This window comes from Anomaloglossus baeobatrachus, chromosome 8, assembly GCF_048569485.1.
Source record: "Anomaloglossus baeobatrachus isolate aAnoBae1 chromosome 8, aAnoBae1.hap1, whole genome shotgun sequence".
NCBI lineage: Eukaryota > Metazoa > Chordata > Amphibia > Anura > Aromobatidae > Anomaloglossus > Anomaloglossus baeobatrachus.
The window spans coordinates 138,055,344-138,074,711 of record NC_134360.1 but is presented as its reverse complement, the minus strand read 5'-3'; the positions used below and the strand labels follow the sequence as shown (position 1 = coordinate 138,074,711).

Genomic DNA, 19,368 nt, shown 5'->3' with positions numbered 1-19,368 from the left:
CAAGAGAGTGCTGCCAGCTCCGAAAACTGTCTGATGGACGTAATTGCCACCAGGAATGTTACCTTCCAGGACAGAAGAGCAAGGGAGGATTCCTTGAGAGGTTCAAAGGGAGACCTCTGGAGACCGTCCAGAACGAGACTGAGGTCCCATGGTTCCAGCGGCCGTTTGTACGGGGGAACTAGATGGGAAACGCCCTGGAGGAAGGTCTTGACTTGCGATTTTTGAGCCAGGCGGCATTGGTAGAAGATTGAGAGCGCTGAGACCTGCCCTTTAAGGGAACTGAGAGCCAACCCCGCTTGCAAGCCAGACTGTAGAAAGTCAAGAATTCTGGGGATGGCCAGAGGCATAGGCTGCACGTTAGTTTCCCTACACCATGAAAGGAAGATTTTCCACGTACAGTGGTAAATGCGGGATGAAGCAGGCTTTCGGACGCTGTTCATGGTGGAAATAACCGCGGGGGAGAATCCGGCTCTTGTTAATACCCAGGTCTCAATGGCCATGCCGTCAGCTTCAGGGCTCTGGGATGTCTGGAAGGCGCCAGGGTACGTCTGCGAGCATTTGTACTAATTCGGCGTACCAGGCGCGCCTGGGCCAGTCCGGTGCTATCAGTATCACCGGGACTCCCTCTGCCTTGATCTTCCTCATTGCCCGCGGCAGCAGGGGTAGAGGTGGAAATATGTAAGGCAGGCGGAAGTGGTGCCAGTAGCAGACTAGAGCATCCGCGCTGATGGACTGCGGGTCGCGTGACCTGGCTATTAACGCGGGTACCTTTGCGTTCAACCTTGAGGCCATTAGATCCACGTCTGGTGTGCCCCAGCGAGTGCAGATGTGTAGAAACACTTCTGGGTAGAGAGACCATTCTCCGGCGGCCAGGCCTTGGTGACTTAGAAAGTCTGCTGCCCAGTTCTCTACCCCCGGTATGTGTACCGCTGATATAACTGACCCTGTCGATTCGGCCCAGCTGAGGATCTTGTGGGCATCGAGATAAGCCGCTTTGCTGCGGGTGCCCCCCTGCCGATTGATATAGGCTACAGCTGTCGCATTGTCCGATTGGACTCGAATCTGACGACCCGCTAGCAGAGGGGAGAACACCCTGAGCACGAGGAAGATCGCGCGGATTTCCAGGATGTTTATGGGTAGGAAAGACTTCTGGGGCGTCCAACGTCCTTGAGCAGTGTGGTGCCAGTACACTGCTCCCCAGCCTAGGAGGCTGGCGTCTGTGGTCAGGACCAGCCAGTTCACTGGGAGAAAAAATCTCCCCTTCGATAGGGATGAGGACCGAAGCCACCAGCGGAGTGCGTACCTGACTGAAAGCATCAGGTGAAGATGTCTGTCCAGGGAGAAGGGGCTCTTGTCCCAGGCTGCTAGAAGGGCTAGCTGCAGTGGGCGGAGGTGCAGTTGAGCAAAGGGTACTGCTTCCATAGCCGCCACCATCCTGCCGAGTACCTTCATGCTGAATCGAATGGAGCGAGACAGAGGACGTAGAAGGCAGCGTACCGCTCGTTGAAGAGTGATCGCCTTGTCCAGGGGGAGGTAGATCAAGCCCCGACGGGTGTCCAGTGACATGCCCAGGAAGGTGATGGATCGTGATGGGATCGGGGATGATTTGTCTAGATTCACTAGCCACTCTAAGCGGGATAGTGTGTCCACAGTGATCTGTACGCTGGTTGAGCAGTCGCGGAAGGAGGGGGCCTTGATGAGGAGGTCGTCCAAGTAAGGGAGAACGACTACTCCCCTGGCGTGAAGGACGCTCATGGCGGCCGCCGTGACTTTGGTGAAGACCCTTGGTGCGGTGGCAAGGCCGAATTGAAAGTGGGAGTCCTGAACTGCGAAGCGGAGGAACTTTTGGTGATCTGGGGCGATGGGTATGTGCAGGTACGCGTCCTTGATGTCTATGGAGGCGAGAAATTCCCCTTCGACCATGGATGCAATAATGGACCTTAGGGACTCCATTCTGAATCTCCGTACGTGCACATGTTTGTTCAGGTGTTTGAGGTCCAGGATAAGTCGAACTGACCCATCCTTTTTGGGGACCCCAAAGAGGTTGGAATAAAAACCTCTGAACTTCTCGTCGTCCGGGACAGGTATTATCACTCCTGCTGTTTGGAGCGAGTGGATTGCTGAGAAAAAAGCTTTGCGTCGTTTTCGAGTCTTTGGGGGGTTTGAGAGAAAGAACCGACTCGGGGGTCGGGTCCGAAATTCTATGTGGTAACCGGAAGACACAAGGTCTCGCACCCATTTGTCGTTTGTGGCGGCAGCCCAGATGTGTTGAAAGAGCCGCAGTCGACCTCCTACAATGAGTGTGTCTTTCAGGGCGCCAAAGGAGTCATAAGGGGGGAAAACGTTGTGGACGGGTTTCCCTAGTCCTGGACTGTTTCGGTCTAGGCTGCCATGACGAAGTGGGTTTCGGGGAGAGCTGAGGTCGGTCGGTCCCTGCGTAGTCCGCGGCTGGTGGCGGATACAGCACGGGATGTCGACCAACCAAATGAGTTCCGAAAGGAGCGGAACGAGGACTGTGGACGTCTGGTGAAGGTCGTCTTTGACTTCAGCTGGGGGAGGGAGGTACTCTTTCCTCCCGTGGCGTCAGAAATGAGCTTGTCCAGACGTTCGCCAAACAATCGGTCTAGAAAAAAGGGAAGGCCTGTGAGAGACTTCTTGGAGGCAGAGTCCGCTCGCCATTGTCAGAGCCAGAGAGCTCTATGGATGGCTATGGTATTGGAGGCGGCAAACGCTGCGCAGGTAGCAGCGTCCGTGGAGGCCTGCATGAGGTACTCCGCCGCAGCGGCAATTTGAGCTGTTACCTCTGTGAAGGTATGAGTGAACTGGGATTCCTCAAGCGAAGTGTAAAGGGATTCTGGCCAGACCGAGATCGTCTTTGCGACCCACAGAGAGACAAAGGAGGGCGAGAGGGAGGAACCAGCAGCCTCAAAAGCAGAACGGGCGAGGTGCTCCACCTGTCTGTCTGTCAGGTCCTTGATGGAGGAACCATCGGGTAAAGACCGGAGCGTCTTTGTGGCAAGGTGGGAGACCGGGGGGGGTCGACCAAGGGCGGATCGGCCCAGCCCTTAGGGGCAAGTGAGGCAAAATGGTACCGGGACTCCATGAGTTTTCGGTTACCGAAGCGCCTGTCAGGCTTCTCCCTTTGCTTTGTGAGGATATCCTGAAACTCTGGGTGATCAGCGAAAACCTTTTGGAGTTTTCTTGCCCTCTAATAGGAGACCGCATGGTCAGTGGTAGTGGATGGGGGATCTTCCACATGCAGAGTTTGGTTGATTGCTGCTATAAGGGAGTCTATTGCAGTTTGATCATCTGGGGAGGATGAAACCAAGGAATCCTCTTGGCACAAACAGCATTCTCCCTCCTCCAGCTCTTCAGAAGCCATGGAGCGTGTGGGAGAGCCTGCCCTGTGTGCTCCCGAGGGAGAGCCCTGGGGGTCATGAGAGAGTGCTGGAGACACCCGGCCGTGTGCTCTTTTCCTGATCCCTGCAACCGGTGAAGCATGTGCCCGGATTACCTCAGAAGGATCCTCCATAGGGGTATCCTCAGGCTGCGTTCCGTCCAGGGGCCCAGAAGGGTGTGGAGGACGACATTGCATAGCCAGAACCAGGTTCTGTGACAGTTTTTCCATGGATTGGGACAGAAACTGTGACCATTCCGGTGGGCTGGGAGCCCTAGGCTCTGGGCTGACGGTTGCGGCGGTGGTGGCAGGGGGGTCTTGGGGGGCTATAGGGGCACAGGAACCACAGAGAGAAGAGGTGTGTTTTCGTGGTAGCTCAGCGTGGCAAGCAGTGCAGGCTGAATAGTAGACTATGTGAGCCTTAGCGCTCTTAGTGCCCTTAGAATTCTGCATGTTCCTAATAGGAGTATGCCAGGAGGGGAGCAATGGTCAGCAGAGCTACAAGTGAAGCAAGTACCTCACCATAATCAGCCGATGGCCCTGCGTCCTCAGGAAGGAGTAAGCTCTGTGGAGATCTGCGCACGCTTTCCTGGGAGGGGGGGGGGGGCTTTGCGCTAAAAGAGCGCCAAGAATAAGTCAGTGTGCCCCCCTGCTGTCGGTAGCAAAAAACGGCGGGAAGGGGAGCTTCTGTGACATCTCCCTCCAGTCAGCAGACAGCTTGTCACCGAAGGATAATCTCTGCCGGCTTTCCTGCAATCAGAGCACGCAGCTGGAGCAAATAAACAGAGCAAATAAACAGTGTGAGTTCCTGAGCTCTGGGCCCTTCCCCTGCCACCGGTAAATTATCTGTGCAGATTCTCAGCAAACAGCGAGGACTTCTCCCCTCCTCCAGCCAGCACGCAGCTAGGGAAAAAATTAACACTGTGTTCAGGATCCCTGGGGCTCTCCTCCTTGCAATCAGCAAGGTACTTTCTGCACCGTCTTTTCTCCCTTTGTCTGGGAAACCAGTCAGGGGAAATCTCACCTTAAACACTGCCTCAGTCCAGGCAGTGGGAATAGCAGAGTCAGCCTGCTGTCCGGTCACACAGTGCAATGTTCAACTCAGAGCCTGCAAAGAGGGGCTGAGGAATTGTGCTTCTGCCCTGGGCTCTGGAAAATCGGTGTCTGTGGGACCCGTTGTCCAGTGAGATGCAGCCCAGGATCCAGCGTCGCAGGAGGGGGTACATGGAGGCAGCACTCCGCGTTCCCGCCTGTTGATGGTATTGGGAGATCGGTCCCAAAAGGAAACCTGTTGCCCTCAAAAAATAACAAAACCTTGGAAGATGTGCCTCCTACAGACACTAAGCTACAACTGAGGTTGCCTGGCCCGGCCAGGGGGTGTATACTGCAGAGGAGGAGCTATGCTTTTGCATCTACTTAGTGTCCTCCTATGGATAGGCAGCATAACACCCATGGTCCTGTGTCCCCCAATGAGGCATCAGAGAAAACAGCTTTTATTATACTCACCTACAGGGCAGTCCACTCGAGTAAGATGGATGCCGCCAGTCTTCATCCAGTGCCTCATCTTTTCTTGCTTAGTGTGGATTATGAGTCCTATGTCATCCACACTGTCCTGTACTGCGCTCCTGAGGGCAGAGCGAAGTGTAGTATTGTGCATGCGCAGGGGTTCTTTCTTTGGTCTTTTCCCGCACATGCGCATTACATTACTTTGCTTTGTCCTTGGCAGGGCAGAGAGAAGACACTTTATATGGGAAATACCTGGTGACAGGTTCACGGCCGGGATATTGACACATAAGCAGCAATTTGTGACCCTGTAGCATGTTCTCACTGTTTGTATCGCGCTACATTCACTCTTGTGTAAACTAATATTTTCAGATATAATGTTACTATGGCAGAACTGTGGGTGCACAAATACCCCCTTAGTAATGGTTCTGAAAAAAGACAAAAAAGCAACACTGTGAGCGTAGTATTATATAACGGCAATCGGTGGAGTATATGAGGCTCTCACCTTCTGTGAAAAGCTCAAAGTAAATTAATCTGCCAGTGTAGTAATCCCAGTACTGCTCAAATATAATAACAGGACAAATGCATGAAACAGCCAAAAAGAAATCGGCACAGCAAAGCCAACACACATTTATGTCAGATAAGGATAAAACATACAACGCATTTCGGCTCCACAAGCCTTCATCAGGTGTCACGTGTGTTGGATCCGCCATGCTGTGGATGTTTTTTTTTGGCTGAGCAGTTATGTACACTGATATTACTGATACAAAGGCTTCTTACTTTGATCTGTATAAGTACTGGCACTTACCTGTACTAATTTTACAGCCTCAGATTGTGGCAGATCTGTGGAGTTAGAGAACAGGTTTCCCATTCTGAAAATAAAGGTACGAATAGAAGACTATGAACAAGAAATATCAGACAGAGCAGAAGAAGTGTCCAGTATCAGGTCACGAAACTAGGCAGGAGACAATAACACTTAACTGTCATTTTAATTTGTATTTAATAAATCAATGAAAAAAGGCAACTTTGTAATATATCTTAAACAGATCTGTAAAATATGTATTTCGTGAAGACTTTCCCATTACTGGGATCGAAGATGGTGGCTGTTATTGATGAGATTCTATGTATATAGAAGAGGGAGAAAGGAGGCGCTAGAGTCAGAGGGAGGCGCTAGAGTCAGAGGGAGGCGCTAGAGTCAGAGGGAGGACAGAAAGTTACTGACGAGATTCCATGTCGATAGGAGAGGAGGCGGGTGCGAAGCTCTGCCTCTAGCTCCTCCCTCTGCCTTTAGCTCCTCCCATCCTCATAGAATCTTATCAGTCGCCATCTCCTATCTCAGTAATGGGAAAGTCTTCACTGAATACAGATTTTACCTCAGAACTAAGAATTTTGATAATGACTGATCAATCCTGGCCAAGAAAGAAGCAAATTTCCCTGACAAGATGTATTATAAAGCTGCTTATTTTCATTGATTTATGAAGTAAAAATTAATACAACGCTTATGCTTTAATGGACTCAGTCATCTGAATGAACATAGCTGCATACTTGTGAAAATAGCACATAGTAAGCTGCTATTAAAAAGGTTTGTCTACCCCGGCAAGGTAATAAACCAGTAACCGTCACCATTCAGTTCCTTATCGGTTTCTTTCCTAGTGCTGTCTGGCTCCCGGTCATCTCCATCATTTTCTTCCCAATTACAGTCACACATCTGTCTCCCTCATCCATGTGCCGTCCAATTTTTTAAAATCCCAGAACACCGATGAATAGCGTTTAGCAAATCCAATTTAATGTTTGTTCTGTTTGTTCTCTAATAACTCCGCGTATCCGTTCCATTACACTCCGTGCGTGTCCTATTCTTATCCGTTTTTGTGGATCACACTCTGTCATTCAAGTCTACTGAGACCCATCAAAAACGTAAGATATTGGTCTTGAACGAGTCAATACATAGAAAAAGTTCAGGCAGTTTACCGCTTTTAGTGTTTTAAAAAAAGAATGATAAAAAAAACCCTCCAAAACAGATGACGTATTAAGAAAAATGTAAACCATTCTGTGACATTATACCTGTGAGCACTGCAGCCATAGCTGGGATTGCAGGGGATGATGAGCCACTCTGCATTTTAACTAGAGCCCTCTCTGACTCGGGCCGCCTCTCTGACTCGGGCCGCCTCTAACTAGAACCCTCTCTGACTAGGGCCCTCACTGATTAGGGCAGCATCTAACTAGAATCCTCGCTAACTCGGGCCCTCTCTAACTAGAGCCCTCTCTGACTAGAGCTGCCTCTAACTAGAGCCCTCTCTGATTCAGGCTCTCTCTGACTCGGCTCTAACTAGAGCCCTCTCTGACTCGGACCCTCTCTGACACGGGCCCTCCCTGACTAGGGTTGCCTTTAACTAGGGCCCTCTCTGATCAGGGCCCTCTCTGATCAGGGCCCTCTCTGATCAGGGCCCTCTCTGATCAGGGCCCTCTCTGATCAGGGCCCTCTCTGATCAGGGCCCTCTCTGATCAGGGCCCTCTCTGATCAGGGCCCTCGCGTCCACATTATGGCCGTCCATCTATATTGGGGTTTATACGTGTCACTTTGGAGCAATACTAGACAACCAAGAGACAGGCATGGTGAGATTTTTGGATCAAAGCAGCCATGTTACTTTCAACCTTTCATCCACAAATCTCAACAGTGTTTTGCCTCCTGGACAATAAGGTGATATAATTATTACTCTACACATGTTCTTGTTCTTTAGATTTAGACCTTTTTAGCTAAATAAAAGGTCCCGTTTTACATTACCTGTACGCTAATGAAGCTGTTAATCTCTTTGACGGTGGATCACAGGGACCTTTTCTAAGTGGCAATGAACAAACTGTCCTAATGAGAAAAAAATATAGAATGATTAATAACAAAATATATAAATAAGTAATTAGTCTTTACAGTTTTAATTTTTTCAAGCATTTTGAAAAATCCTATAAAAAAACTCAACTGGAAAAAAAAACTGAAAAACCATAGCAAGAAGGCAGTAAAAATGCTGCTTTTTGTCGCTTTTTATCTGTGCAGTTTTTTTTTGATTTTTCACAAAACCTGAAGGATTTCCTAATCCCAGCAAAGTGAATGAGCTCCCTGTAGTCTCATGCAACGTTGCTTATTTACTTCTTGCAGATGTCAATTCTTGCTGCAGATTTCACCCATTCTAATGAATGGGGAGAAATCTGCAACAAAAACATAGAAAATGTGCGGATTTTACACAGCGTTTTACCTGTCAAAACATCAGAATTTCTATCTGAATTTTCTGCTGTAAATCCTGAGTGTGTGTACATGGCCTTAGGCTATGTGCGCACGTTGCGTATTTACATTCAGTTACGCTGCGATCTGCACCGCAGCATAACGGCATGCGTCCTGCGTCCCCAGCATAATCTATGAAGATTATGCAGGAGCCGTGCGCACGTGGCGTATTAGAGCGCAGCGCTTCGGCTACTGCCCGAAGCGCGCGTTCTAAGAAGTGACATGTCCCTTCTTTTGTGCGTAATGATTGTAATGTCGGTCTCTCTCTCTGTCTGTCTGTCTCTGTGTCTCCCTGTCGGTCGGTCGGTCTCTCTCTCTGTCGGTTTATCCCTCTCCCCCCTCTCTCATACTCACCGATCAGCTGCACGGCTGTCACACTGATCCGGCGGCTTCTCCTGCTTTTGAAAATGCCGGCCGCCCATTATTCAATCTCGTATTCCCTGCTTCCCCCGCCCACCGGCGCCTATGATTGGTTGCAGTCAGACATGCCCCCATGCTGAGTGACAGCTGTCCCACTGCAACCAATCACAGCCGCCGGTGGGCGGGTCTATGTGGTGCAGTAAAATAAATAAATAATTTAAAAAAAAACGGCGTACGGTCCCCCCCCAATTTTGATACCAGCGAGGGTAAAGCCACACGGCTGAAGGCTGGTATTCTCAGGATGGGGAGCCCCACGTTATGGGGCGCCCCCCCGCCTAAAAATATCAACCAGCAGCCACCCGGAATTGCCGCATGAATTAGATGCGACAGTCCCGGGACTGTACACGGCTCATCCAGAACTGCCCTGGTGCGGTGGCAATCTGGGTAATAAGGAGTTAATGGCAGCAGCCCATAGCTGCCACTAAGTCCTAGTTAATCGTTGCAGGCGTCTATGAGACACCCCAATGATTAACCTGGTAAAAGTAAATAAACACATACACCCGAAAAATCCTTTATTTGAAATAAAAGACAAAAACCACCCTCTTTCACCACTTTATTAAAATCCCCAAACACCCCTCCAGGTCCGGCGTAATCCACGAGGTCCCGCGACACATCCAGCTCTGCTACATGAAGCTGACAGGAGCGGCCGTAGAACACCGCCGCTCCTGTCCGCTCCTGTCCGCTCCATGCAGAAACTGAAGTGAGTCGCGCTGTCAGGGGGGACGTCACTGAGGTAATGCCGGTGTGTGTGTGGTGATGAAGAGGGCTGTAGTGTCGGAATGTGTGCGGGGATGTCGGGATGTGTGCGGGGATGTCGGGATGTGTGCGGGGATGTCGGAGGTATTGTCAGGATGTGTGCGGGGATGTCGGCGGTAATGTCGGGATGTGTGCAGGGATGTCGGCGGTAATGTCGGGATGTGTGCGGGGATGTCGGCGGTAATGTCGGGATGTGTGCGGGGATGTCGGAGATAATGTCGGGATGTGTGCGGGGATGTCGGAGGTAATGTCGGGATGTGTGCGGGGATGTCGGAGGTAATGTCGGGATGTGTGCGGGGATGTCGGAGGTAATGTCGAGATGTGTGCGGGGATGTCAGCGGTAATGTCAGGATGTGTGCGGGGATGTCGGAGGTAATGTCGGGATGTGTGCGGGGATGTAGGCGGTAACGTCAGGATGTGTGTGGTAATGTCGGGATGTGTGCAGGGACGTCTCTCAGGTTACCCGCGGCCACAGGTCTCGGGTGGAGGACTCGAGCTGGCCGCAGGTAACCTGAGTGACGGCACCGGTGATCGCGTGGCTCACTGCAGTCACTCAGATTTGCAGTCACAGGCGAGTCCTTCACCTGTGACCGCAAATCAAGCAGCAGCACACGGACAGAGTGGCGCGATCACAATGAAGTCGGGTGAAGTTCATTCTGATCGCGCGGCTGTCTCCCGCAGCCAGCCATGTGCTCTTTTTGACAGTGCAGTCCCAGTCGGCTCTGCTGCAATGAGGATGCTGCAGAGCCGAGTGGGACCACACTGACAAAAATGTGCGCTCTGGATGCTTTTCCCACTCTGTCTATTGGCAGAGCAAGCATCCAGAACGCATGAATTATGCAGGAATGTGCGCACGTTGCGTTCTGCCGAATGCGTCTCAGAACGCAGCTTTTCAGCTGTGTTCTGAGACGCACATGCAGTGACTATTTTACGCTGCGTAATAGAACGCAACGTGCGCACATAGCCTTAGAGCTCGCTCAGACAAGCATGAAGTCAGTCCGTGCACCACGGGCTTCACGCGGAGAGCATGAGAATCCATTACAAACAGTAACCATTTTTCCACAAGGACCGACAGTTTGCATGAAAAAACAAATCTGAACTGTATATGACCTGGCTCACTGTATATAGACTCAATGGAGCCGTTCACAGGAGCTAAAAAAGGAGCATTAATATCTATTTTACAGATCAGAATGCTACATGTAATGTAAAGGCAGCTCCTAGACCTGTCCACAATGCAGACGAGCTGCACAAGGCGCGTGCACAGGTAGCAGCCATGACTGCAGGATTTTCCACCCAGCCTTAGCACAGTAAGACCACCAAGCCTGTGTCAGTGATTTTATGAGATATAGGTGATTGGATGGATTTGCTGGTATGCCCATGGTTAGAAAAAGAAAGTGATGCAAGGGAAAAATATAAATAAAAAAAAAAAAAAAAAAAAATTGTAGCATGCATGACTTGCCTCCATCAATTGAATTGCAATAGACCAGTACACACGTGGTCAATATTGTTGGTACCCCTCGTTTAATGACAGAAAAACCCACAGTGGTCACAGAAATAACTTGAATCTGACAAAAATAATAATAAATAAAAATCTACGAAAACGAACAAATGAAAGTCAGACATTGCTGACAGCTTCCACCAAATTTAAAAGAAAATAAAAACTCATGACACAGGCCTGGACAGAAATGATGGCGCCCCGGAAAATAATGTGACAAAAGGGACATGCTAAATCAAGGAGTGTCCACTAATTAGCATCAAAGGTGTCTCCAATCTTGTAATCAGTCACTGGGCCTGTAAATAGGGCGACAGATACTGAGGCCGGTTTCAGACGTCCGTGTGATATCTGTTTTTAACACGGATGCCACACGTACCCATGTTATTCTATGCTGTACTCATACGGTTGTGTTTTCACATGGATCGTGTGACCCCCTCGTGGCCCTGCACGCACACACACACGGAGACATGTACGTTTTTTCTACGGCACCACGGGTGTCACACGGATCGCACACTGATGTGATTCGTGTGACACGTACCGGAGAAAACACGTGTCTTTTACATAAAAAGATTTTCTATATTTACCTGTATCCAGCGGTGCCGTCTTCGGCTCTGCTGCCTCCCGCTCCTGACCGCCGCTCATTATACTCACTAAATATTCAGTGCCCTGTGGAGCTGGAAGCAGGAGCAGTGCTGGGGACTTCATTGCCGGGGACCGCATCGCTGCGGACAGGTGAGTATCTAAGTATGTGTGTGTCTGTGTTCAGTGTATACATGCATGTGCATGTTCTCGGTGTATCCATGTGTGTCTGCTATGTGTGTATACATTTGTGTGTATATGTACTCAGTGTATACATGTGTGTCTGCTGTGTGTGCATATGTGCTCAGTGTATACAGGTGTATGGTGTGTGTGTGTGTGTGTGTGTGTGTGTGTGTGTGTGTGTGTGTGTGTGTGTGTGTGTGTGTGTGTGTGTGCAGTGAGGACCTGGAAGCCAGAGCATCGCAGGGACAGCATCGGGTACTCATCAGAGTTCCCAATGAACTCTGGTGACCCCGTGAAGTCACTGTCCTGACATTCGCTGTAGCGTGGGTGTGTCATGAGGATGTCATCAGAGTTTATTGGGAACTCCAATGACTTCCTGGACGTAACTGCACACACACTGCTTGCTTTGTGAATACTCACTTGTCCCCGCAATGCTGACCTCGGCGGTGCTGTACCCAGCGCTATCCCCTCAATGCTCCGGCTTCCAGCTCCTCACTGCGGTGAATGCTCTATGAGTATAATGAGCGGCGGTCAGGAGCTGGAGGCAGCAGAGCCAAAGAAAACAGCGCTGGATACAGGTAAATATAGAAAATCTTTTTATTTAAAAGACCCGTTTTCTCTAGTACGTGTGACACGTATGCAAACAGAGATGACACGCGTGACACACGTATGACCATAACTACGCGTGTGATGTCTTAAACCGGCCTCATTGTGCTGTTTGGTGACATGGTGTGTACCACACTCAACATGGACGAGAGGAAGCGAAGTAAAGAGTTGTCTCTGGAGATTAGAAAGAAAATTTTAGACAAGCATGTTAAAGGTAAAGGTTAGCAGACCATCTCCAAGCAGCTTGATGTTCCTGTGACTACAGTTGCACATATTATTCAGAAATTAAAGATCCATGGGACTGTAGCCAACCTCCCTGTATAAGGCTGCAGAAGGAAAACTAACGACAAATCAAAGAGATGGATAATATGAATGGTAACAAAAGAGACCAGAAAAACTACTAAAGAGATTAAAGGTGAACTTCAAGCTCAAGGAATATCAGTGTCAGCTCGCACCATCCGTCATTGTTTGAGAAAAAGTGGACTTCATGGGAGACAACCAAGGAGGACACCACTGTTGAAAACAAATCATAAAAAAGTCAGACTGGAATTTGCCAAACTACATGTTGACAAGCCACAAAGCTTCTGGGAGAATGTCCTATCTAGAGATGAGACAAAAATTGAACTTTTTGGCAAGGCACATCAGCTCGATGCTCACAGATGGAAACATGTAACATATCAAAAAAAGAACACTGTCCCTACTGTGAAACATGGAGGAGGCTCTTATGTTCTGGGGCTGCTTTGCTGCATCTGGCACATTGTGTCTTGAATCTGTGCAGGGTACAATGAAATCTCAAATCTATCAAGGAATTCTAGAGAGAAAGGTGCAGCCCAGTGTCAGAAAGCTTGGTCTCAGCCGCAGATCATGGGTCTTGCAACAGGATAATGACTCAAAACACAAAGCTAAAAACACCCAAAAATGGGGAAGAGGAAAACATTGGACTATTCTGAAGTGGCCTTCTATAAGCCCTGACCTAAATCCTATTGAGCATCTTTGGAAAGAGCTGAAACATGCCGTCTGGAAAAGGCAACCTTCAAACATGAGACAACTGGAGCAGTCTGCTCTTGAGGAGTGGCCAAAATACCTGTCGAGAGTTGCACAAGTCTCATTGACAGTTACAGGAATCGTGTGATTGCAGTGATTGCCTCAAAAGGTTGTGCAACAAAATATTAAGGAGGAGGAGGGCGCCATCATTTCTGTGCAGGCCTATTTCATGAGTTTTAATTTTTTTTTTAAATTCTGTGGAAGCAGAAAAGCAGCAATGTCTGACCTTCATTTGTTCATTTTCATAGATTTTTTTTAGTTATTATTACTTTTGTCATATTCAAGTTATTTCTGTGACCATTGTGGGTTTTTCTTTCATTAAACGAGGGGTAAAAACAATTTTGACCTCGTGTTTATATGGGTTCGTGAAAAAAAAATCTGACCACACTCAGAGGACATACGAGTGCAGTCGGATTTTCACGGACTCAAAATAGTGGAGAAACTTTTCTTTTATTTTTTTAAATTCTCGAGCTTCAACAAAAAGGGATCCCAATGTGATGAACCTCTTACCACACTCTGACCAGAGCCTGACTGGCATATCCAGACCCTTTTTCTCAAATGATAGTGTGAACTCAGCCTTACACTGAGGCTATATGCCACGGCTGGCTGCATGTGGCCAGAACTCCACCCGTGCCAGCTTGCTAACATAGTCAGCCCCATCACAACTATAAGGCTAGTTTCACACTTGCGTGGAACTGCATCCTTTGCAGTGCGTTGTGTGACGGATGCAACGGATGTGTTGCATATAGTGGCACAACGGATGCAACGGATGCTGCAAAACAACGCAATTCGTTTTGATTTTGTTTTTTTTTACAGTTTTACCGTCGGCAGACTATTGTGAACGATCAGCTGATCGCTAACAGTAGTCTGCCGCCGGGTGATCAGCTGATCACTAACATTAGCCGGCCACCGGGTGATCAGCCGCTCACTCACAGTAGCCGGTCGCCGGGTGATCAGCCGATCACTCACAGTAGCCGGCCGCCGGGTGATCAGCTGATTGTTCGGTCGCCGACATTGTGTGCGGGGGGCGGAGTGCGGTGGGTGGAGCCGAGCAGGGCCATGGCTGAGGACGTCAGTGCCGCGGGGACAGGTGTGTGTGTGTGTGTGTGTGTGTGTGTGTGTGTGTGTGTGTGTGTGTGTGTGTGTGTGTGTGTGTGTGTGTGTGTGTGTGTGTGTGTGTGTGTGTGTGTGTGTGTGTGTGTGTGTGTGTGTGTGCGCGCGCGCGCGCACGCATACGGAGTGCGGGGAGGGGGCGGAGCCGAGCAGGGACGTGTCGGGCTCCCGGCACACGTAACCAGGGTTCCTTGGTTACCCGATGTGCACCCTGGTTACGGGTGGAGGGACCCAGAGAGAGCATGCGCAGTGAAATCCAAAGGATTCCGCTGCTCAAAAAAACGTTACATGCTGCGTTCCTTCCGCCCGACGCAACGTCAAAATAACGACGCTGCGTCGTTCGGCGGATGCAACGCTGACACTTGCGTTACAGTGCATCATCCATACAAGTCTATGGAGAATAGCGCAGTGCGTTAACGGACTACGCTATTCTCCATAGTGACGGACTCCGCTGAACGCAAGTGTGAAACTACACTAACTGGGAAATTTAACATAGATAAGAATCACGGCATATCAAGCATTATTGTAAAGCAGGCTGTATTACACGACGACCAAAGCACTACTCTCGGAGTGACCTAGTCGTAGCCATACACAGGTGTGCTGTGCACCGGTGGCTGCATCCACAGAACAGAACCGCAGCAAAGACAAGGCAGCGCCATAATCACATCCAACTGGAAGCAGCGGCAGCTGGTGCACCATGTCTTAATTTACCTCTGGGTATGGCGGCAGCTTTTCTCTATGCCAGTATGTCAGATCGGCTCTCTGTGCAGGACCTGTATGTTTGCTGCTGAGGACTTGTGTGGATTTCCCTCTTGGGAGATTAGAACAGTCTTCTGAAACCTTTTCCTCAATATCCCAGGTTAGGATCCAATCTAGTTCTCAGTAATAAGTGTAAGGTGCCTGCAAGGAGCCACTATACAGCTCCGTGGACGAGCAGCAGGTTATAAAGTGACCAAGTCCTAACGTGACAGCGCACACTGCATGGCTCACTTCATGCCGGCACACCCTACTGTGAGAGGCGCTAATGAAAATGTGGGGGAGAACCAGTAATTAACTATATTAAAAAACCAGTACAACAGCCCTGACCAGTACGGAACGTACTCAGCACTCTAATTTATTGTACGTGTATGTTACATTTATAATTAATACATACAAGTGATGAGCAAGCACTGCCAAGCTCGGGGGCACTGCCAAGGGGAACATGCGCATTAAGATATCCCATGAGGTGCCCGTTTTCACATGTACCGGAGACACGTTCACACACAAACTAATTAGGATCAATGGGGATCTTCACACCTCCATGTTATCAGGTAGTGGTAGAACCGCCGGCAGCAGCAGTGACATCATGAGGTTATTGCAGTTCACAGAGGCTGGGTCACACAGAAGATAGAGTGAGACCCGGCAGCAGTGAACTGCTGTAACCTCATGACAACACTTCTCGTCATGGTCGCCAGTGGTTCTCGCGGAGCGCAGCATGAGACCCGGCGGTGGCCACTGTTTCAGCCTAAGAGGCTTATTCTCTGAATTTTCTACACATGCGGAGAACGTCGTGGGACCTCCATGTGGATTATTTCAGAGCTGCATGGCAGTTCTTTTTAGAATAAATTGGCGAACGAGGGGCTATGTCCGGTCTTCCTTCTTTTTTTATGCCTCTCAGGTTCACCTTTGTGGACGTCTTTGGATTTGTAGGATTACATCAAAACTTTTTTTTTAAAAAATAAATTGGTGAATGAGTGCTAGAGTTGGGGGTGATAAATAAAATATCTTTTATTGTGTCTGTTTCTTTCTTTACATCTACTGGGTTAGTAATGGAGATATCTGATAGACGCGTCTCCATTACTAACACTTGTGCTTGATACCAGCTGTCAATTCACAGTTAACATCAGACCAGAAAGTATTACCATGATTGCCACCACACCAGGGCAATAGGGAAGAGCCAGGTAAAGCGCCTGTCGCAACACCTAGCCGCCCGCAGCACCTAGCGCAGCACGGACAGCCGCCCGCAGCACCTAGCGCAGCACGGACAGCCGCCCGCAGCACGGACAGCCCCCTGCAGCACGGACAGCCGCCCGCAGCACGGACAGCCCCCTGCAGCACGGACAGCCGCCCGCAGCACCTAGCGCAGCACGGACAGCCGCCCGCAGCACCTAGCGCAGCACGGACAGCCGCCCGCAGCACCTAGCGCAGCACGGACAGCCGCCCGCAGCACCTAGCGCAGCACGGACAGCCGCCAGCAGCACCTAGCGCAGCACGGACAGCCGCCTGCAGCACCTAGCGCAGCACGGACAGCCGCCCGCAGCACCTAGCGCAGCACGGACAGCCGCCCGCAGCACCTAGCGCAGCACGGACAGCCGCCCGCAGCACCTAGCACAGCACGGACAGCCGCCCGCAGCACCTAGCGCAGCACGGACAGCCGCCCGCAGCACCTAGCGCAGCACGGACAGCCGCCCGCAGCACGGACAGCCCCCTGCAGCACGGACAGCCGCCCGCAGCACGGACAGCCCCCTGCAGCACGGACAGCCGCCCGCAGCACCTAGCGCAGCACGGACAGCCGCCCGCAGCACCTAGCGCAGCACGGACAGCCGCCTGCAGCATCTAGCGCAGCACGGACAGCCGCCCGCAGCACCTAGCGCAGCACGGACAGCCGCCCGCAGCACCTAGCGCAGCACGGACAGCCGCCTGCAGCACCTAGCGCAGCACGGACAGCCGCCAGCAGCACCTAGCGCAGCACGGACAGCCGCCCGCAGCACCTAGCGCAGCACGGACAGCCGCCCGCAGCACCTAGCGCAGCACGGACAGCCGCCCGCAGCACCTAGCGCAGCACGGACAGCCGCCCGCAGCACCTAGCGCAGCACGGACAGCCGCCCGCAGCACCTAGCGCAGCACGGACAGCCGCCAGCAGCACCTAGCGCAGCACGGACAGCCGCCAGCAGCACCTAGCGCAGCACGGACAGCCGCCAGCAGCACCTAGCGCAGCACGGACAGCCGCCTGCAGCACCTAGCGCAGCACGGACAGCCGCCCGCAGCACCTAGCGCAGCACGGACAGCCGCCCGCAGCACCTAGCGCAGCACGGACAGCCGCCTGCAGCACCTAGCACAGCACGGACAGCCGCCAGCAGCACCTAGCGCAGCACGGACAGCCGCCTGCAGCACCTAGCGCAGCACGGACAGCCGCCCGCAGCACCTAGCGCAGCACGGACAGCCGCCCGCAGCACCTAGCGCAGCACGGACAGCCGCCCGCAGCACCTAGCGCAGCACGGACAGCCGCCCGCAGCACCTAGCGCAGCACGGACAGCCGCCCGCAGCACCTAGCGCAGCACGGACAGCCGCCCGGAGCACCTAGCGCAGCACGGACAGCCGCCCGGAGCACCTAGCGCAGCACGGACAGCCGCCCGGAGCACCTAGCGCAGCACGGACAGCCGCCTGCAGCATCTAGCGCAGCACCTAGCGCAGCACGGACAGCCGCCCGCAGCACCTAGCGCAGCACGGACAGCCGCCCGCAGCACCTAGCGCAGCACGGACAGCCGCCCGCAGCACCTAGCGCAGCACGGACAGCCGCCAGCAGCACCTAGCGCAGCACGGACAGCCGCCCGGAGCACCTAGCGCAGCACGGACAGCCGCCCGGAGCACCTAGCGCAGCACGGACAGCCGCCTGCAGCATCTAGCGCAGCATCTAGCGCAGCACGGACAGCCGCCCGCAGCACCTAGCGCAGCACAGACAGCCGCCCGCAGCACCTACCACAGTCGCCGCTGCATGTCAGTCACCTGACTGCACTGCTCCAAACACAAGAGGAAAAACTGTCTGGGAATTAAGTCTTACCCAGTGTCCAGTCGGAGCGGCAGCCGGCGGCCATGTTTCTTGCGATAAACCCGTACAAGGGATGGGAGGAGTCTACCACAACATGGCCGATACCGCGGACAGTCGATTCTATGGCTTGTGGTTTCCCAGCATGCCCGTGTAGTGAGGGCTTTTATTTTCTTGTCCTCTAGGGACAGACAAAGCCCTAATGGTCACAGTGACCTTCCCCAGCACCGGCGTCTATGCACTCATCTATTACAATGAGTTTGTCGGCAGCACAGATCCAGGTCATGGACACAGGGGAAGTAGAGGAGATGGACAGTACATAGAGCTTGTGTCTCACCTTCTGAAATACGTAACATTGAAAGTAACAAGCACCTTTGCAATTTACTACTGATTAAAAACCCTCTGTTCTCAGGAACCAAGGGAGCTTTCATTTTTATTAACAGCTGGGTGCCTTGGTTATGGCTCCTCCTTCAGTTTGAGCAGCTGGTTGCCTAAGGCTACTTTCACACATCACATTTTTCCCATCAGGCACAATCCGGAAAAAAACGGTTAAAATGGATCCAGTACCGCATCCGTTTTATCACCATTGATTTGTATTGTCGCGGCATTGTGCCTGATGACCTTGCGTTGCATCCGGCTTTTTCCAGATGCGGCTTAATTAATGAATGCGGTGGCCGCATGGAAAGTTTTATGCAACGTTTTTTGTCTCATAAAAAAATGCATGGTGCATAATGAAAGTCTATGCACGCCAAACCCGGTGGCATGCATCAAACGCCAGAAGCATGTACCAGATTCGGTTTTTACTTCTGAGCATGCCCAGAAGTGATTCTCTGGCCTAAGAAAATTGGTGCGAGTGGAGTGCTATAAAACATCGCATTCCACTCGGACCAATTCTAGCCTGTGTGTCAGCGCACATGAGCGATTATTTTCTCAGCCCTAATTGGACCGAGAAAACAATCGCAGCATGCTGCAACTGTAATGCGAGACTCTCTCACACCCATTCAAGTGAATGGGGCGAGAGAAAAATCGCACTGCACTCGCGGTACACTGGTGCACCATTGCATGCAGAGCGAGAATCGCAATAGCCGGCTACGGAGGAGAGAGGGAGATAAATCCCACCTTCCCCTACTCCATGCCAGCCCGCCCGCTGCAGCTGTGGTCAGCTCGCACAGGCTGACCACAGTCGCATGGATACT

General features: G+C 51.4%; 1 protein-coding gene across 1 annotated transcript in view; it reads right to left on the bottom strand.

Moving 5' to 3' along the window:
- The window catches only part of GLRX2 (glutaredoxin 2), a 37,080-nt gene extending 18,926 nt beyond the window's left edge, over positions 1-18,154 (bottom strand). Inside the window, exons 1-3 of the mRNA XM_075322028.1 lie at positions 18,107-18,154; positions 7,683-7,760; positions 5,709-5,772 (exon numbers count right to left, since the gene is read on the bottom strand). Coding sequence (XP_075178143.1) covers positions 5,709-5,772; positions 7,683-7,760; positions 18,107-18,123 — 159 coding nt within the window. The 5' untranslated portion in view covers positions 18,124-18,154. The remainder of the gene's footprint in view (positions 1-5,708; positions 5,773-7,682; positions 7,761-18,106) is intronic.
- Positions 18,155-19,368: the final 1,214 nt, after the last annotated feature.